The 19578-nt window shown below is 47.7% G+C and overlaps 10 protein-coding genes across 10 annotated transcripts; 5 read left to right on the top strand and 5 right to left on the bottom strand.

Moving 5' to 3' along the window:
* Window positions 1-289: 289 nt before the first annotated feature.
* Window positions 290-2320, top strand: NDC80 (kinetochore-associated Ndc80 complex subunit NDC80; the record flags this gene model as incomplete). The annotated part of the gene is made up of 1 exon (XM_002553494.1): window positions 290-2320. The coding sequence occupies one exon, from the start codon at window positions 290-292 to the stop codon at window positions 2318-2320; it is 2031 nt and encodes a 676-aa protein (XP_002553540.1).
* A 100-nt stretch (window positions 2321-2420) lies between these two features.
* On the bottom strand, window positions 2421-4940 carry SSL2 (TFIIH/NER complex ATPase/helicase subunit SSL2; the record flags this gene model as incomplete). The annotated part of the gene is made up of 1 exon (XM_002553495.1): window positions 2421-4940. The coding sequence occupies one exon, from the start codon at window positions 4938-4940 to the stop codon at window positions 2421-2423; it is 2520 nt and encodes an 839-aa protein (XP_002553541.1).
* Window positions 4941-5219: 279 nt separating this feature from the next.
* On the top strand, window positions 5220-6503 carry SRP40 (Srp40p; the record flags this gene model as incomplete). Its single annotated transcript, XM_002553496.1, has 1 exon — window positions 5220-6503. One exon carries the CDS (start codon window positions 5220-5222, stop codon window positions 6501-6503), a length of 1284 nt encoding a protein of 427 aa, XP_002553542.1.
* Window positions 6504-7019: 516 nt separating this feature from the next.
* KLTH0E01254g (Whi5 domain-containing protein) lies at window positions 7020-7979 on the bottom strand (the record flags this gene model as incomplete). The annotated part of the gene is made up of 1 exon (XM_002553497.1): window positions 7020-7979. One exon carries the CDS (start codon window positions 7977-7979, stop codon window positions 7020-7022), a length of 960 nt encoding a protein of 319 aa, XP_002553543.1.
* A 532-nt stretch (window positions 7980-8511) lies between these two features.
* On the bottom strand, window positions 8512-11025 carry PXL1 (Pxl1p; the record flags this gene model as incomplete). Its single annotated transcript, XM_002553498.1, has 1 exon — window positions 8512-11025. The coding sequence occupies one exon, from the start codon at window positions 11023-11025 to the stop codon at window positions 8512-8514; it is 2514 nt and encodes an 837-aa protein (XP_002553544.1).
* A 698-nt stretch (window positions 11026-11723) lies between these two features.
* Window positions 11724-13091, bottom strand: STE24 (zinc metalloprotease; the record flags this gene model as incomplete). Its single annotated transcript, XM_002553499.1, has 1 exon — window positions 11724-13091. The coding sequence occupies one exon, from the start codon at window positions 13089-13091 to the stop codon at window positions 11724-11726; it is 1368 nt and encodes a 455-aa protein (XP_002553545.1).
* A 371-nt stretch (window positions 13092-13462) lies between these two features.
* On the bottom strand, window positions 13463-14272 carry TDA4 (Tda4p; the record flags this gene model as incomplete). The annotated part of the gene is made up of 1 exon (XM_002553500.1): window positions 13463-14272. One exon carries the CDS (start codon window positions 14270-14272, stop codon window positions 13463-13465), a length of 810 nt encoding a protein of 269 aa, XP_002553546.1.
* A 354-nt stretch (window positions 14273-14626) lies between these two features.
* On the top strand, window positions 14627-15652 carry ADO1 (adenosine kinase; the record flags this gene model as incomplete). The annotated part of the gene is made up of 1 exon (XM_002553501.1): window positions 14627-15652. The coding sequence occupies one exon, from the start codon at window positions 14627-14629 to the stop codon at window positions 15650-15652; it is 1026 nt and encodes a 341-aa protein (XP_002553547.1).
* A 185-nt stretch (window positions 15653-15837) lies between these two features.
* Window positions 15838-17856, top strand: ECM27 (Ecm27p; the record flags this gene model as incomplete). Its single annotated transcript, XM_002553502.1, has 1 exon — window positions 15838-17856. One exon carries the CDS (start codon window positions 15838-15840, stop codon window positions 17854-17856), a length of 2019 nt encoding a protein of 672 aa, XP_002553548.1.
* A 214-nt stretch (window positions 17857-18070) lies between these two features.
* On the top strand, window positions 18071-19291 carry LIH1 (putative lipase; the record flags this gene model as incomplete). The annotated part of the gene is made up of 1 exon (XM_002553503.1): window positions 18071-19291. One exon carries the CDS (start codon window positions 18071-18073, stop codon window positions 19289-19291), a length of 1221 nt encoding a protein of 406 aa, XP_002553549.1.
* Between the last annotated feature and the right edge of the window lie 287 nt (window positions 19292-19578).

Raw genomic sequence — 19578 nt, forward strand, 5'->3', positions numbered from 1 at the left:
GATTAATACGAGACGAAAGCCAGTTGAAGGAAATCGGGCACAAGCTTCAACAGCGTGACACTTTGACGCGTGCCGTACACAAGATGTAGCCGTGGGTAACGCCAACGAATACGATGACAAGGCAACAGCCAACTCTGTTCCAACCTGTTGTGTCAAGACAAGAAAATTCTGGGCCACGTGACACAATGCCTTCCTCGCGTAGAGTTGTCATTTCTCGCCTCAAACTATACACAAACATCATCAACAATCATCAACAGTCATCAACAATCGCAGATCCAGCACAAACTCAATGGAAGAATCGCGAAAGCGGCTCTCCAATGAGTCGCATGCAGTGCTTGGCCACCTTGATCCTCAGAGATTCACGTCGCAAATTCCTATGGCAGTCAACGGGCGAAGGAGGAACAGCACCGCATCCGCGATCGGCGGAGCGGGGCTATCTGAACTCATCAATAGAAGCATGGCCAAAAATAAACCGGAGGTACCGAAAAGATCGTACACAGACTCTCGTAGAAGTCTTATAGCGGACCGCAAGAGCTTGCGCTCATCGCAGCGCACGTCGCTGCTTCCAAACCACGGGCTTAACAGTGCCAACACTACCAACACCAATAATAAAGACCCGCGGCCGCTGCGAGACAAGAACTTCCAAGTAGCCATCCAGCAAGAAATCTACGACTATCTACACTCACAGAAGTTTGATGTCCAGACAAATCATCCAATTTCACTGAAGTCGCTGCGACAACCTACGCAGAAAGACTTTGTATTCATATTTCGGTGGCTTTACCAACGGATGGACCCGGGTTATAAGTTCAGCAAGTCTATTGAGCATGAGGTCTATACGATTCTCAGGGCAATCCAGTACCCTTACCTCGAGACGATTAACAAATCTCAGATATCCGCAGTCGGGGGCTCGAGCTGGCCTAAGTTCCTCGGCATGCTGCATTGGTTGGTAAACATCAACAAACGGCTCGACAGCTACCTACAGAAAGTCGATCTTACGCTGATAAGCCAAAATACCCAGGACATCACTGTTCTACAACAACCGATAGGAACCATAGATGAACAGGAGGACAAGCAAGAGAAATACGAGCTGATAGTCGAGCGCTTATTTATTGACTACATTGTACAATCTTACAAGAGCTTCCTGAGACTGGATGACGACTACGACCAGTACATGAAAGAGCTGGAGTTGGGTTTTGAAAAGTTTGCCCAGGTCATCAGAAGCGATATTGCCAATATAGGCATGCAGAACAGTGACTTGTCTGTCAAGTACCAAGAGTTAGTTGGAAAAGGGCAGGATGTCAAGGTTGCGAAGGATAAATTCAACGCGCTCCGAAGCGATTTGACAAAATTTCAAAACTATGTGAACGCGATGCAGCATAAGAGCCAGGAATGGCCCAAAAAACTGGAGAAAATGGAAACCGAAAGGGAAAATAAGATGTCGCAACTGAAAGCTACGGAAAACCAAATTACTGAATTCCGAGATTTAATAAAGGGCAAAAATATCGAAATAGCGGAAGTGGATAGACTAAATGCTGAGCGCGAAAGGCTCACTAGATCTCTTGATTCTGTTTCAACAGATATGGATCAGGCAGTCAGCCTTTTGAAGGCTCAGAAAATGGAGGCTGAAAGCGCGTACAAGACGCTGCTTGATGTTGGAAAACAGTATGAATCCGCGGTCGAAAGCTTAGTCGTAGCGCGCTTGAATTTGGGACATCAATTGAATACTGATAACAGGAAAATCTCTCTCCCAGATACCTTTTACTCTCGTGGGTACGAGCCTGGCCAGTCTGGCCTCGATAACGACATACCTCCAGAAATGGATGTACGCGGAACGATTAAGCCCAAGCTCTTAGAACTCAATGAAGAAGTCAGAAGTCGCGTTCAGAAACTGCAACAGGAAAATGCATCATTTGAAGCACATTTAGAAAATCTCAAACAAGAGATTAGTGAGAAAACGAGATACCTCGAGAGCTTAGAGAACGAGCTGTCAATCGCCAAATCCCAATACGATGAACAGCAGCAGGAAAGTCAAAGCCATCTATTGTCACAGCGAATTGAAATCGAAAAAATGGAACGGAAGCTTCAAAATGTTAGATATTCTTCTCATCAGAAAATTGCGGAAGCAGAGCAAAAGGTTCAAAGTACAAAACTCAAATACGAGGAACTAAAACTTGCTGTGAACCGAGAAAGAAATATCTTACACGGTAAAGTTATTCAACTAATTGACTACGTCAGTGACTTCAAAATCAACGTACAGTCTGCAGTCGAAGACTTGGATTACCTCGCAATAGAAGAACTCAATAAAATAAAGTTCGAGTAACAATAAATAACATACAATAATAAAGCACCATTCTCTCCTGGCGAGAGAGTCCGTCTCATTAAAAACTAATGATTTGCGATTTTTCTTTAAATTATGGATGCTATTTCTTAGCGTTTCTATAATACAGTTTTCGAATCATTGGGTGATGTTCCTTCAGGTCCTTGTTCCTATTAGACGAGTACTCCACATACGCCATATCCTCACCGCCAGCCAGGCCTGAAAGGGAGCCCTCTCCCCTTACAGCCTTTGACTTAGCTTTCTTGTTTGCATGCGCCCCACGGCCGACAGAATTCTCCGCGTCGTCACCAACCTCAATACCAGCAGCTTCTTCGTTTTTTAAGAGCACTTCTTGAAGAAGCTCGCGACGTTCGCGTGCTGTCGAGTAGGTTAAATTAGGAAGACTCTCCATGCCATGTAAGTGGGTAATGACTTTGAAAGCATAACCTTGATCAACCAAAAATGCCTGCCTTTTGGTTGAATAGTACATCTCTTGAGTGTCTTTGGATACAAGAGAGTAGAAGAATGCGTTAAATCCTTCATCATTACGTCTCTTGGCCCGCAAAATTCTACCCAATCTTTGCGCCTCTTGACGACGGGAACCGTAATGCGAAGATATCTGGATCAAGCAAGTTGCTTCCGGCAAATCAATTGATGTATCTCCCACTTTCGATAAAAATATTGTGTTAATTTGGTCGTTGAACTGAAAGTTCTGTAGAATGTTCATTCTTTCTTGCTGAGGTGTTGAACCATAAATGAATGGTTTCCCTAATTTTAAGGCGTATTCCTGTAGTGCGTAAACATTATCTGAGAAGACGATAATTTTGTCTCCTCGTTTCTCGTGGTACTGTATCAAAAATTGACAAGCCTGAAACTTTGTGGGATTCATGATGTATAGTAACATTCTCTTCCTTGCATTTTCTCTCAAATATTCTTGATAGAACTCAGCAGTCATTGGGCACCACACTTCGGCACATTGCACATTAGCAATATGTCCTTTCTGCGAAAGCTCCATCCAATTTGCTTCATACAATTTGGGACCAATAAGGAAATTTAAATCACTAATTTTGTCATCCTCACGCACCAATGTAGCTGTAAGACCTAGCTTAGCGTGTGCTGCTATGGTAGTAACAACTCTTCTAAACATGGCGGCGGGAACAACATGAACTTCATCTAAAATGATGAACCCCCATTCTCTCCCGGTAAGAAAATCCATGACTTTCTGAGAATCGTGTGATCTATTTCTGGTATTTGCCACCATAGAATAGGTTGAAACAACGAGGCCTGATTCCGTTTGAAACATCTCCTTGTTATCTGATGTGAAAACCGCAACATTCTCGGGTTGTAAGGTGCACCATTGAAGAAATTGTTGTCTCCATTGCATGACAGAGACAGACGAAGTGCAAAGCACAATCACAGATTTTTTGATAGTGCAAGCTGCTGTGATTCCCACCAAGGTTTTACCAGCACCACAAGGCAAAACAATGATACCACTTCTAGCACGACCATTACCAAACATTTTACTCAAAGACTTCTCCTGATAAGGTCTAATTTGAGTAGAAGGTTTGAGGTCAATGTCCAAATCCGGGTTTCTATGATCATTGCGGAAGTCGTACTCTTCTAGAACTGGGTAATCAATTTCTTGACACCTTTTCTTGACAATTTCAACAGATTCATTGGCAATTTCGAAGGCATGAACGGCGTCAATATCATCATTGTCATCATCTAACCGGATCTCGCCAACAACAGAAGAGAAAACTGCCTCCACATCATTAGGGTCAACCTTTTCACTAGGGGCGCTTTCATTAGGCCTCGAGGCTTGCTGGGAACCGGCCTTGTTGGGGGCCGGAGTGGCATCCGAGTCTATTCTGAGTGACCCTATCACTGGGTCTTTTAGTAACATTTGAAGAATGTCTGCCTGAGAGGTCTCGACAAAATACCTGTTATGTTTAATGACAAGCTTCACTTTACCATAAGACACTGTTGCACTTTTGATGAAGTTGATAATCGAAGGCGCCACAGGAACCTTAGACAACCTATCAAGAACTGCTATAATGTCGTCCGTCTCCAGACCCACAGACACAGCCGCGTACAGAGAGTAGGCTGTAATTTTATATTCATGGATGTGCGAAGGCCGGCTAACTGGCTCTGCAATTGTAACCAAAAAGTCTTGCGCCTGCTCTGCTAGGGGCGAGAAACTCTCTAAGATAACCCTGCCGTCTCCAGGAGAAATCCAGAGAGGCCGCGATGCGTGGTCGGGTTTCAGTTTCAAATAGCTGAAATCGTTTCTACGAAATAGACCTGAAACGACATCGGGAACAAAGTCAGGCGGTGCGTCCGTCTGCACATCATGCAGAAATGTTTGATCCTTGGCTGCCAGTTTGTTTAGGGTCTCATTGGTTGAAGAGTTGTTTTTTTTATTCTTTTGATTGGTCTTGCGAACCTGTTTTTTGGGCTTGGGTCTTGAAGAGGCATTAGTCATGCCCATATCGTCGTCACCATCTATAAACCCGTCATCGTAGTCAGAGTTATCAGTCGCCACCGAATCATCAGAGAAATAGTTCAAGTCTGTATTAGAATACAGACCTCCTTTGCTTCTAGTCTGGTATTGATGTTCCGCCATAAGGTGAGGTCTAGCAGCAAATTCGAGCTAGGGATGTCGCCAGTATGCCTAACTAGCGCTGTCTCCAAAGCTTGGCTCAGTTGACGTTGAAGCTACGCTAAATTTATGATTAAGATCAAATTTCCTTCAAGTCGATGATCACAAGATACGATCATAGTTCTTGCGAGTCTAAAAATTTTCCAAGATTATCGATGCGATGCGATGAGATAATACTCTTGAGACGAATAGCGTGCACTATCGAAAGTGAGCTTCAGCGGTGTAATTGGCACTAGTCTAGAAATGGCGTCAAAGAAATCAGGAAAGGTTGCGAAGAGTGAGGCCCCAAAACTCTCAGAGAAGATGAAAAAAGAGGAATTGAGCACAAGTGGTTCAAGTTCTAGCTCCAGTTCCTCTAGTTCATCTGACTCTAGTTCATCTAGGTCTTCGAGCTCCGATGAATCCTCTAGCTCTTCAAGCTCTTCCAGCTCTTCAAGCTCTTCCAGCTCTTCAAGTTCTTCTAGCTCTTCCAGCTCCTCTGATAGCGAGCTGAGCACAAGTTCGGGAGAGAGTTCCAATGAAGAAAAGAGCAAGCCAGGAAATAAACGTAAGAAGTCTCCAAAAACCGCCAAAGCGGCCAAGAAGCAAAAGTTGTCGAAGAAGAGTAGCTCTAGCGAGTCGTCATCGTCTTCATCATCGTCAGGGTCCTCGAGCAGCTCTTCTGACAGCGAAAGCTCGTCATCTTCAAGCGCATCCAGCGATGAGTCTTCGTCTTCAAGTTCTTCGGATAGCGAGTCCTCCTCATCTGGCAGCTCTTCCTCCTCATCTGGCAGCTCTTCCTCCTCATCTGGCAGCAGCTCTTCGTCGTCTGACAGCGACTCTTCGTCGTCTGACAGCGACTCTTCCTCGTCTGGCAGCGACTCTTCCTCGTCCAGTAGCGACTCTTCCTCTTCTGACAGCGACTCTTCCTCCTCCGACAGCGACTCTTCCTCGTCTGGCAGCGACTCTTCCTCGTCTGGCAGCGACTCTTCTTCATCTGGCAGCAGCTCTTCATCGTCTGACAGCGACTCTTCCTCTTCGAGCAGTGGCTCTTCCTCTTCTGACAGCGACTCTTCTGAAAGCGATGCTTCGTCAAGCAGTTCTTCCGATGATGAAGCCGAAAAATCGCAATTGAAAAGCCATTCCTCGCCGGCTGGCTCTTCCTCTTCCACAAAGAAGAACAGCAAGCATGATGGAGAGACCCAAGAAACCTCTCAGGGGTCGTCCTCGTCTTCCAAAACTGCTTCACCAGATGCGCCCTCACCCGCTGCTCCAAAAGACGGTATTCCTGCGGCTGTTGACGAGCTTAAACCCGGCCAACGCAAACACTTTTCCCGTATAGACAAAAATGCTATTAAGTTTGAAGACCGAGTTTTGACGGACAATACCTACAAAGGTGCTGCTGGTACCTGGGGCGAGAAAGCAAACGAGAAGTTGGGAAGAGTGAGAGGCAAGGATTTTACTAAGAATAAAAACAAAATGAAGAGAGGTTCTTACAGAGGCGGAAGCATCACTTTGTCAAGTGGCTCTTACAAGTTTACCGATTAAAGTCAGCTTCCCGATCACAAGTGTAAAAGCTTGTCTACGACGCAGCCCCTTCAAGTCTTATACCGCATTTGCACGCGAGGCAACAAAATTAGACGCTAGAAATCTCTGTTGATAGCATAACTGTCTATGCCATCGAGCGTTATTACACCTTCTTAATAGCGCCGGGACAATTTTTGAAAACCCAGTTACCACTAGCGCCGCTGCGAAGGACAAACAATGATCCCTCGGTGAGTTTGATTCAATATTTTCTCTTCTTAATCACTTAGAGGAAGCTGCCATGTCTACAGTGCTCAAATTGCGACTTCGTTGATACACAATAACCAGCTAAACCCCATGCTGCCGATGACTTACCACGGTGGAGATTGCATTGCTTCGGCGAATGTTTTCCATGAGAAAACCTGGAGTCAAAGCTACAGGACTGGACGCCACTGTAAACCTCGCAACTTGAGAGTTTAGCTTATTAATATTACAAATTCATATATAATTAAAAGTCAACCGTAGACCCAATCTATTACCTTAATCATCATTAGTTTCCTCTACATCTGTTTCGACATCGAGAACAATTTGACTGCTCTCGCCTGCTTCGCTCTTGAGCAAAAACGGCTTAGCCAGCGTATTAGGTGCGGAAGAGTCGGAGGAGGAAGACCTGGAAGAGTGTGAAGTAGCTGGTTGCTCGGTCTGACTCGCTTGGCGCTGCGACAGCGGCGGCGGTGGCGGCAATGTGAACTCCGCACTTTTTTTACGGGATTGCGACTTAGGCGATGACAGTGACATTAAAGTTTCAATAGCTTCGACTTCAGACGGTGGCTCTTTTGGCTTAGTAGATATTGGCGGCGGCCGAATTTTTCCTGGGCTCCCGGATCTGGCTGGTGAGGTCATAGAGTTTTGGCGTTGTTTTTTCTTGGGACTCGTGAGAGCGTTTAAAAATGCGGCGCGCGCCGAATTGCTGTCAGATTCATCGTCATCTAAGAACCGGTTGCTGTATGAAACACGATGTTTAGAGCTTGAAGTACTTGAAGGTTCTGCTGGGCCATCATTATTTTCCAATTCTGGCAACGTCTTATCGACCCACCCGTTCTGTAACTTCACAAAGGCATAATTCAATCTAGTCTTAAGGCTGTTTGATATCTCCCGGATAGGCTTCTCGTTTTCCTTGTAAACGCCCGGCGACTTGAGCTTAGGAGACGGTGACAAGAAAAGTTCAGAATTTCGAGTTTTTGGCGTGGTGGGCGGCAGCAGTCGCGTTTTGACGCTCGGTGACTCAGGATTGGCGAAGTCTATACCGCTGTGTCTCTTAGAGCCTGCCACCGGCAGTGGAGAAGGCAGGAAGCCATGCAGAACTGACGACCTGCGTCCCTTGTTGTTTGGCGGGGACGGCGTTAGGGGTGACTTCGGACTTGGCGCGTCAAACTCCTCTCTCTTCCCTTCAAGAGAATGCCTATCTTTTGTTTTCTCCCTTCTTGGCGTGTTTTCCATGAGTGTCTTCTCTAGTCGTTTTTTGGATGGTTTGAAACGGTCTCCGCCCCTTTGTTTTGTACTTTGGCACTAGCCTTTTAAAAGTCAAACACGAAAGCTTCAATTTTTGCGAGACGGACGATCCTTCGGTCTTTTTCTAAAGAGAAGCAAATCTTCTGCAGGTACTTTTATTATTCGACTCCGAACCGATTCCTCGGTTTCTGTTTGCCTCAGAACCTCTGTGTTGACTAATGTGTTTACCTGTTTGGCTATTGTGCTGGTGCTCCTTGTTTTGATTTTCAAACTTTCAAAAAATTTCGCACATCACTGTTTCTCAAGAACAAACAAACCAGGCCTTAGAACGAGCATTCTCAGGAAGTGTTCGCTGCAGATCATTGGTTTCATGCAGCTTGTTCGTAGCCGCAAGACTCAACTACTCCGCGCCTTCTGTGCCTTGAATGACAATCTTGTGTGCTTTATAAGTTTTTATACATCATGCCGAAAAACGTAGGTAGTGTTACAATGTGTCGGGGAGCTATATTTGAGAGCCTTCTCAGGTGAAGTTGATGATGCGAGTCCTCCTCTTGGAAACTGTGTTATTTTGCCCCATGTTGCCAAAAGACTCGAGCTTGAGAGCCTCAATGTCGTGGTTTGCGCAAAGTGGGAGCTCGTTGTTGAACAAAAAGTAGTCCTCGCAGATGAACTCGCCACAGCGAAAACACTTGAGACAGTCGACATGGAAGCGCTCGTCACGGTCGTTCTCAAGGCACTTTCCCTCTATGAAACCCTGGCAAATCCGACAGATGCTGTTGTTGGTTTCGTGGAAATGCCTCTGACAGTACGGCTCGTCGTCAAGGATGTAGCAAACGACCTTCTTCGAGAAAGTGAGCTCGCACTTTATGCATTTGAAGCAGGGACGGTGCCACTGTCCCGACAGCTCGTTGGCCTTCTTGGAATATATGCGTCTGGAAGTCACCTCGAGGCCGCATGCACGGCAGGGGCCCTCGCCAGGTGGGTATTTGAAAACAGGCACCGGTGGCTCAGCTGGTTGAGACCCCTCAACCAGGCTGGACGAGCTAGATAGCCGGTGAGGTTCTTGTTTTGTTTCTGGTTTCGCGGTCTCGGCGCGTGCTTCAGCGGTGTTTTCCAGTTGGTACAGCTGTAGGGGCTGAATGACTGGAACTTTCAAGGACTCAGTCAACTGTTGCGATGGACGCATGAAATCTGTCATGTCGCTTTCTCTGTGGTCTGCTTGCCTAGGTTCGTCTTGTCTCCGGATATGATAGAACTGGGGAGAATCATCTGAACCTGGGGAAATTTCTCCAGACAAGGCATGCGCCCGATCCTCGGCAACAGAAAGAACTTGAGGCGTGAACTGTTGGTCATCACCGCTCGCTATGCCCGTTTGCAACTTCGCATCTATGCCTGTGGCTGCAGGATTAGAAACAAACCCAGACAAGTAAGCACTTGATTTTTTGAAGCGACTGCTTCCAGGTGAGTGGCGCCGATTTCCAACAGATAGATTTCTGTTTAGAGAAACGTTGTCCAGCTGCGCAAGCAGCCTCTCCACCTGCAACGACGACTTAACTGTTGCCGTTGGATCTTGAGCAGTGCCTTCTTCAGTGTCGACCTCCTGTTCTTCTCTGAGTTCTTGTTCTCTACCCACATTTTCTTCAGAGAAATGATAAGTGGGTTGTATGGAGAATTGTGGGACGCCTTGCGACAAATCGGTGTGCCCTGACGCGAGATCTATGTCGTAAACACCTGAAACACTTGCCGAGCTCTCTCTTTCAAGCCCTATTGGTTCGGCTTGCGAAATTGGGGCATCTGTGGCAGAATTTATGGACTCTGTTTGTTCCGTGGGTCTGTTTGGTGAAAGGTTAACATGCAACTCAGCAACTGGTGTAAAACTTATGCTGCTTGTACTTGTGGGGCGGGTGCGCGGTGTTGCATCCACATACTCGTTAGTCGAATCGCGGTCTAAAGGCGCAGCTTCCTGGACAGAGTCCTCAGGAGCCTTGCTCAAACGCATAATCGAATTCCATTTTGAGGCGTTATCGCCCTTCTCATTGAAGTCATCGATATCTGCCGCGTCCTCGAAGACTTCGTCACTTTGGTTAACTGACGTGAAAGAGTCCCGTGCATAGGGCGTGAACTCGCGCTCTTGTTGAGAAGAGAAACTGTCATTATCATTCTGTGTGAGTTGCTTGAAGCTGCGCTCAACGGGGTCAATGTCTGGTGATCTGAAGTTGCGTTCAGCTGGAGAGTTTCGCTGGTTTTCAAAGTCAAAAACTGAAGATTGCCTATTTCCCAAGTCCTCGGTGGAGAGGCGAGCTTGAGAGACTGGAGATTCTTTGCCCGCAGCCCCAGCTGCTGAAGCTGGGCTTTGACGGGCTACCGGTCCCCTTCTCGCAGTCTCGCTAGCGGAAAAGCGGTCCTGAGGAGCGCTGGAAACTTGGAAGCTACCTTCGCCAGCTGACCGGCCTTGGGAGATTGACGATCCCCGTGTTCTGGCGCTCTTAAGGGAGGCACGGTCCGGAGAAGTCCGAGACCCATGTCTTTGGAACCTGGAATCGAGAGCCCCCCTTGACTGGGAGTCTTTCCGCAGCTGGGGAAAAGCCGCTGGCTGTGGTGACGCCTTGTGCGAACCCGCGCTCGCAAAGTTGCGACCTTCTTGTGGCTGACCTACTCTAGGGCTGAAAGCGCCCTTCGACTCATCCGATCTGCGCACCTTATAGTGCTCTTGCAAAGCAGGGGCAGATCTCTCCTTTACAAACGGAGAATGCGGAGGGCTACGGAGCGCGCTGGCGTTCTGGTACCCTCGAGGATCACGCTCGCTAACTGCTCGTTGGGCCGTCTGCGCCAGGTTTGGCGCCGACCGCGTTCCGAAAACATCTCTGCCGCCCTCACTTACATGCCTGCCAGCGGGCAAAACACTGCCATGTGCTTCTCTGGGCTTATTCTTGTCATGAAAATTCACATCGAAGCCTGCTCTCTCTAATGCTGTCTTGTATCTAACCTTCGGGTTCAGCGCGGGGAACGGCGAACTGTAAATCCAGCCCTGCATTATGAAGATATACCACGATCACTTTACAGCTTCCTAGAACCTGCCTGGTCAACTGCTCAGTTGGAGTCTAATCCTTTCGTTAAAATCTTGACGAGACAATAATCTGTCAAATTCTTCGAGATCCGAACTTTTTCGGTATGCAATGGAACGCGTAAACAAACGCGAGCAAAGCCGCAAACCATGAAGTGATTGGGATTCGGAGCTGCTTCGCAGCCTTCAAGCAACTTCCTGTCATTTTTGAACCTACTGCGCTGTAGGCTTTTTTGGGTGCAGACGCCATGCGCGGTTTCTAGCTGTGATGCGAACGGGGCTGATGCTCGTGACTGCAGCGCACCGTTGGCAACGGACAAGAATGCACGCAAGTTGGACTTTAGTAAAATGAAAACAACGTAGTGGACGCCCGTCCTGGTAAGAGCGTGCACGTCGCTTGTTGTGCTTTCTGTACTTGTTTCTACTGCTGTGCATAAGAAGAGTTAATGAATTATATAACACTAAATGCTGAGCGTAGACAAGCTGCAATTAGACAGCGCGTTTACAAGCCGACTAGTCTGAGAATGGCGAGGAATCGCGCAAAGCACCCACTTGCGCCTCTCGTCAACGGTCAAAGTTTATTGGCCCTATAGAGTCTCAGGTCAAAGTCCGCGTGCCACAGCGATCGCCGATAGAGCGTGATGCTCAGGAAACGCTGGCGTTTTCAGTTATTTTTCCTTCTTCTCGGTAGCGTAGTCCAAAGCCTCCAGTCTCTCGGGCAAGGTTGGGTGCGAGTAGTGATAGCTCGAGTACAATGGATCAACGTTCATGGTCGACAGGTTCTTGACCTGCAGGTTGATTAGAGCATGGCAAAGGTCCTTGGTGTAGCCCAGCTTCTTAGCGTAGGCGTCTGCCTGGTACTCATGCAGTCTAGAAAACAGGTTGATGCCGAAGTTCAAGACGCAGTCTAGGGGCTGGAGCAGGTCGTTGAACAGCATAAACCCAATCAGAATAGGTAGCTGAGGGGTGACCACGATCGAGGGCTTAGTTGATGCAATGTTGCCCACGTAGAAGCCAAATGCAGAATACAGCGACTTGTTTTGGTAAGCAGCGCTGAAGAGAGAGAAAATGAAAAAGATGTGCACCTCGCTGAACGCAAGCATGCGCAGAATGTGATTTTTTTGCCAGTGGCCGATCTCATGTGCCAAAACGGCGGTTATCTCGTCCACCGATGCGTCCTTGACCAGAGTATCATAGAGAACTATACGTTTGCTAGTGAAGGGCAGACCAGTGAAGTAGGCGTTGGAGTGGGATGAACGCTTGGAGCCGTCCACCACGAAAATTTGATCGAGTGGAAAGCCCACGCGCTTAGCCAGAGCCTCGATCGAGCTCTTGAGTTCGCCGTCCTCAAGTGGCGTGAACTTGTTGAAAAGTGGCATAATGTAGACAGGTACCAGCACCATTGCTAGAACTTGCACTGCCAGGATGAAGGAGCAGATGTACCACAAGAAGTTCGTGGGGAAAGCGTCGAAGATTTTCAAGAAGGCATACAGCAAGGGCAAACCGATCGCAGCGCTCAGAATAGTGCCTTTGATTTTGTCAGTGATCCACAATTTCAGCGTCAGCTTGTTGAAGCCAAACTTCTCTTCTAAGACAAAGTGCTGGTAGTAAGAGAGTGGGAGGTCTAGAAGGGAGGAGATGTTGGTGAGCACCGTCAAGAACAGCAAACTCTGGCCAATTGTAGAGCCCGCAGCAACTTTTAGCGGAAGCTTCTGCGCGAGCGCCTGACCCATGTGCCAAAAGCGGGGCAACAAATCGAACTTTAAAATACAAAGGTTTTGCAGGAGACCCAGAACGTCAGAGAAGATGGAGAACTTGGCTTTGGCTCGCGAATACTTCTCCGCCTTCTGCATGGTTTCCTCCTCAATCTCGCCCTCCAGTACTTTAGGAAGCTGCTTCTTGCTCAAAGTGCGATACTGACGAAACGTCACGTACGTCTCGAAGCAGAACTGGCCCAGCGTGAAAGCAGTTACAATGGATTTCCATGGCATATTTGGGCGATCAAACGTCCTCTGAATACTTTCCACAAGAGACATTGTCGAAGTTTTTGGGCAGTTGTCATCAAGTAGTTAGTGAGTTTTGTTAATGTATTTGTGCTAGTTAGTTTTGATTGTCCAAGTATATCGCTATGTACGCAAAGAACCGCGTGGAAGGGTCCTATAGAGCAACCTGGCCCTGCCAGGCCCCCAGGCGATCGTGGTCGCCCTCAGAAGCTCACTACTATATCTATCTGCTTCCAAAGGAGCGAAAACCTCTCTCTGGTCGCCTGAGTCTCGCATTGTCCCTGGCAGAGGCGAAAATAACTGCTGTGGTTGGCCCACCGCTTGCTTTGCAGCTTCTGGTCTTTCCGATACATGTGCCGGAACGAATTGCAACAGCTGCTGTACCGTCTAGACCTTCTCCAAAATCAGTGGCCCTTTTGCTTCGACCCACTCGCCATCTTTTTGGCAATTTTGATCATTTTGCTGAGCCAGAACAGGTTGAGAGCGTCCAGCGACAGGTTGAGAGTAATCACAGTTGTGGGGATCCACGTAGGCAGCACCTTGCGTGCCTCCCATAACTTGGCGCACAAAATTGCAATGGCGGTGAACCCCCATAGCACGCGGACCACGAAAAAAGTGCCAATCAAGAGTAGTCCGTTGAGCGCATTGAACCACATTGGTACCACGGGACGCGACGAAGTGCGCGACAGTTGGCTGATGAACCAATTGATGTTGACAAATGGGGTGCTCGCCTCAAAGATCAGGAACTTTCCAACCCACGACTGACAGAATGGACGCAGCGCCAGCACGAACACGTACAGCGACGCCATAGCGTGGCCCAGAAACCCGATCCCAAACAGCGAGAAGTGCTTTAAACACACATACAGGTCCCACAGGAAGTACCCGCACGTAATGGCAGATATCATCGACGTGTACGAGTCCTGGTAGGACACAATGCTCAACGAGAGCGGCTGGAACAAGATTGGCCATGTTAGCCCCAAGCTCACCACGCACTGGAACATTGACACAGTATGGATGTCGAAGTTGAGCCGCGCGTCCTTATCTTTGAGCTCGGTGTAGTGACGTCCGAACACGAGCGCATTCACGCGGGGCACCAGCCACCTGCTCAGAACCACCTGGTACACCAGGAAAGATCCGATGATCTCTAGGGAGTGGCGCACAAGCAGGTTGTCGCTGCCGGCAAACGGCGAGAACTTCAAGAATGGGTCTTCCATGGGTAGCTTCGAAAATACTTTCGCGAAAATACTGTCAACTAAGATCCACACAACACCTCTGAGTACAGTCTTTTAAAACTTTTGAATGGTCTCTATCCAATTGTTGGGGGCTGCGGCTTTAAACGAAAACCAACCGATGATAGTCGGAGTTCTTGGCGTTTGCTGATTCCACGTGAACTACTTACTGAGCCTTGATGAACATGTGAAACGAAGGTAGGTTGGAAAATTTGTCGAAGGCCAATCGGGACAAAATGAGCACATGCGCACCAGTTCGTCAGAATTTAATTCGAAGACTCCAAGGTTTCTGCGCTTGGATTAACTGGATTCTGCTACCTACGTCGATAACAACTGAAAATGAGTGCTAGCCCTAAATTGGTGTGTTTGGGAAACCCTCTTCTGGACATCCAGGCCACTGTGGACGAGGCTTACTTGGCCAAGTACAGCTTGAAGGAGAACGATGCTATCCTAGTGGACGCGAGCTCAAACGAGCCTAAGATGGCCATCTTCGACGAGCTACTGCAGTTCCCAGATGTTAAGTTCATCGCAGGAGGCGCCGCGCAAAACACCGCCAGAGGCGCTGCCTACGTGCTGGGCGCGGGCAAGGTGGGCTATTTCGGGTCTGTGGGCCAGGACAAGTTCTCCAGCAAGCTTCTCGCGGAGAATGAAGCTGCTGGCGTCGTTTCCTACTACCAGGAGCAGAGCAAGGTCGGCACCGGTAAGTGTGCTGCCCTGATCACTGGCCACAACAGATCGCTGGTCACCGACTTGGGTGCGGCCAACCACTTCACTCCAGACCACCTAGACAAGCACTGGGACGTGGTCGAGAAAGCGGAGCTGTTCTACATCGGCGGGTTCCATCTAACGGTGTCGCCAGGGGCCATTGTCAAGTTGGGCAAGCACGCCCAGGCTACCGGCAAGCCTTTTGTGCTGAACCTGAGCGCTCCCTTCATCCCCCAGTTCTTCAAGTCCGCCCTAGAGCAGGTCTTGCCATACACCACCTACGTGATCGGGAACGAGTCCGAGGCCGCTGCCTACGCCGAGGCTTTCGGTCTTGACTGCAAGCAGGACGACCTGGCCTCAATTGCCAAGCACGTTCTAGGAGGTTCTACCACCAGAACTGTGATCTTCACTCACGGTCTGGAACCTACTGTGATTGTGTCTGCGAACGACGTCGCCACCCGCCCTGTCAAGGCGTTGCCAAAGGACAGCATTGTCGACACCAACGGTGCTGGTGATGCCTTTGCCGCCGGTTTCATGGCTGGCCTGACTCAAGGTAAGAACCTTGACCAGTCTGTCGACATTGGTCAATGGCTAGCTGCTCTCTCTATTCAGGAGGTCGGTGCTTCCTACCCAGCTGAGAAGTTGCAGTACCAAGGTTAATTTGAAAACCGTTGTTTTATAGGTTCCTATAGAGTTTAATCACATCTTTTGATTGTCCTGCAGCGATCCCGTCTAGCGGCAGTGCCTGACAATGAATCTTTTGTTTGAGAAGCGTCCCTTATTTTAGCTTGTAAGATCATCGAAACTTGTACGTGGCTTTGAACTCATCGCCCAAGAATAGCGCAATGCATGAAAAAGCCGAAAACTGGTTATTTAGACTTGTGCATCCTTCATTACTGTACTTAGATTCAAAGCTAAATGTGCAGTTTGTGATTTCGAGTCTTCTGTACCTGTCTCTATGCTTCGTTCTTCTAGGAATATGTGCATCTGACTATCTTTGCCCAGCGGTATCAAACATTTCAAATGGAAGGAAAGGCAGCGCCCAGAAGGGACTACTAGCTGCAATTCTCTTATCATGGTGCAACTCATCGCCTGACCTCTTCACTAACTTCATGAGCTGGACCTCGTCGAATGCCGCAGCTTTGTCGGTGGGCGAAGTTCTAGGGTCTTGTGGTTTTATTATGTGCGTGGTACAAGGCGCGGTGTTCATAGTAATGTCCAAAGCGCGTGTTGGCCTGGAGCCCGAGCAGAGGCAGCATGTCACTCGGGACCTCGGCTTTATTCTCGTGGCTATGTTGATGATGCTCTACGTATGCTTGCAAAACGAGGTTACGTTGCTAAACTGTGTCTTTATGATGGGCGTATATGCTGCGTACATTGCTTCTAAGGCTGGTGTTAGATATTCTAAGCCTACCTCGGACGACGCCAATCACACTGACTGGAATAGCCCCGAAGAAGCCTTCCCCGAGATGACGGCCGGGGCATTTTCTTCTGGTGCAGATTCCGGGCACAAGTTCAACATACTAAGCGCAATGGATTACAGTGCACTTTACGAAATGATGGAAAGATCAACGAGTTCACCGGATGATGCAATTACGCTCCAAACACTCAGATCTGACATTCCGGGAACGACGTTTGTGTCGCCCCGCCCTATAACAGAGCCCAGCGCAAGCAGGCTGCCTTTTTTGGATAATGTTGCGTCTCCGGTGCAATCTTCTCCGTCTACTTTCCAGCCGTTTCACGATAGCGATGATATCTCTGAAGCAGGACAGGCTTTGTTGGCTGAACCTATTAAGTACAGCAAAATTGCAATTAAGCGGCTGCAGCGTCTGAGGAAAGGCGCATTTTTCCTTCTCGCGCCTCAGCTACTTGGATTTGGGTGCAAATCTCTTAGCGCGAAAGCTCTAGCGCTGGCCACGACGCCGTTCACCGTCTTGTTGCGTTTCTCCTGTCCTCAGTATTATGAGATACTACAATTCGACAGAACGCCCAGCAACCTCATAGAACTAGAGAGAGCTCAGCTAATGCTTTTGCTCGTTCAAGCGCTTCTTGCTCCATCTAGCTCCTTAGTGTTACTTTGGGTTTTAGCGGGTATTCTTCTACGCTGGTATTACCTACTTGCCGCTGGTATTACAGCAATCGCTCTTCTTGTATCTGTGGCCTTTCTCCAACTGGCGGCCAAAAAGTACAATAGATTCTCTCTGAACGAGGACCATAGCAGCGACGACCGCAAGCTAAAGCGATTACTAAATGCGGAAAAGGCTATAATAATACTCTTCAATAGTTTTGGGATACTCAATTCTATCTTGTGGATTTCTACGCTAGCAAATGCTCTCGTGGAAGTGATGGAAGTTTATCAAAGGTTTACTTCGGTCTCTGAGGCTGTTCTAGGGCTCACCATCTTTTCATGGGGAAACTCTATCAGTGACTTAATGTCCAACGTGGCTATGTGTCAGCTTTACCGTAAAAACGAGGTGGAAGATACGGAAGAAACGTCCCGGCACGCTTCGAGATCTTTCTTCATCTCCCTGAGTGCCTGTTTCGGCGGAATTCTGCTCAACTCGCTGATAGGTATTGGGCTAAGCGGCTTTGTGGCAATGCTTATAAATACCGAAGGGACCAATGAGAAGAATTCCTGGATCCTTAGGTCAGTTTCGCTAGATAGCTCGGGAGTGGATTTCAAGTTTATGGTATCGGTATCCTTCATCATCATTCAAAATCTGTTTTTATTGTCTTCATTTTGCGGTGTTCGCACTTTTGACTCCTTGCTTGAAGATAAAAGGAAACTTGTCGGCATTCTAATGTGCTCTTGGTGGGGAGCGGCAACATTGGTCAATGTGCTTATTGAGAGTTTCGTGGATTAAGAGCCTTTATCACCTTTTTTTAATTATCCTAAAGTTTCGCCGCTTAACGTCACAAAATTTCAATATTGAAATCTGCGTGTCTTAAGCATAAAAAGCTTGAGGTTTACAAACCAAAGCTAGGCTTTTGGGATTTCTTCTTCACGCCCTTTTTTGGAAAGTTTTTCTGCGTCAGCATTGTCGCATATCCTTGCGAGCGTGAACAAGGCATTTATTAATGAACATATATCCCAAAGCTATCGTTATCGTCATTTTTTTATTCCTCCAGGCCTACACGCTAGTCAATGCAAGCAATGTTAGCTACGGGGTTGCTCTGCATAATACGATTTTTATCGAATCCAGCCACATTGTGGCTAGCGAAAACAATTCAAATGTTCCAAATCAATGGAAAATGAATGATACAGTCTTGATTAGGCCGCATGAAGCTGGGCATTTCGAAGATGTCACAATCACAAAAGAGTTGTACGAACGTCTTGTTTATTTTAGCAAGATGTGCGCTTTGACTTATTGCATAACATCCAATGAGCTAAATACAGGTCTATCTTTTAAAGGTGGAGGCTGTCCATCCAAGCTAGAGTTTTGCTCCAACAAAGACCATAATCCGACTCTCGAGCGGACAATAGTGGAGCTTGTCATATTGGCTGAGAGTGGAGAACTTGGTACGGGGTACCTAGCAGTTGACCATGAAAAGAGAGTTGTGGTGTTATCATTTAGAGGATCAACAACAAATCAAGACTGGCTCAGTGATTTCGCTGTATACCCTGTGCCTTATATGCCATGCTCTAAAGACTTTTACGACGAGTGGATTGAAAGTGGAAGAATACGAGAATGTGAGGGGTGCTTCGTGCACCGAGGCTTCAATGTGTTTTTAAACACCCTGAGTTCGCAATTCTTTGATCGGATAGAAGGGATTTTCAAAGCTTTCCCCCACTACAGCCTTGTGGTGACAGGGCATTCCTTGGGTGCTGCTGTGGCTAGTCTCGCTGGTATTGAACTGAAACTGAGAGGCTACGAACCTCTCCTACTGACTTATGCGTCACCAAATATTTTCAATGGAGCGCTCAGGGCATGGGTCGATGACCTTTTTGAAACCAAACGCATACATGACTTATCTGTGGAAGAAGGTGAGGTGATGTTCCAGAAGGGGTATTTCAGAGTTGTGCACGATCAAGACTACATAACAATGGTGCCTCCATTCTATGAACCGGCTGGACTAGAGATTTTCATCAACAATCCCTGCCTTCCGCACAAACACGAAGACTTGGAGTACCGTGGCCCTTCCCTGGATCTTACTTCCCTACAGATAGCCGGGGAAAACTCTGCTGTCAGTCAGGGTCGCGGTCAAGGTCACTGGTATCTTGGCCCTTTAGAAAGGCTGCTTCACATGTATGAGCATCGGTCTTATTTTATATTGATAAATACCTGTGAAGGGTTTTAGTAAGATGCCAGTAAAAATAATAAATCTATAGAGGGATTTTCGCTAGAAATACAGCTGTCCTGGTCGGGTCGTGCATCTGACGAACTCGGGGTGCCTGCTCCCTAGGAGCTGGCTTGATATTAATTTGGAAAGTTTGTCGTCAATAATTAAGGATAAATACGTGGAGCCAGTCCACGGATTGATTTCGTTGCAGCATTTTCATAGAGTAGCCTTACGCATAGTGATCATGATTAAGTGCCCCTTCCCCCTTCTTCTACTTTTAAATGTTTCTTTTCACTCTTTTACGG

This window comes from Lachancea thermotolerans (genome assembly GCF_000142805.1).
Source record: "Lachancea thermotolerans CBS 6340 chromosome E complete sequence".
Taxonomy (NCBI): Eukaryota; Fungi; Ascomycota; class Saccharomycetes; order Saccharomycetales; family Saccharomycetaceae; genus Lachancea; species Lachancea thermotolerans.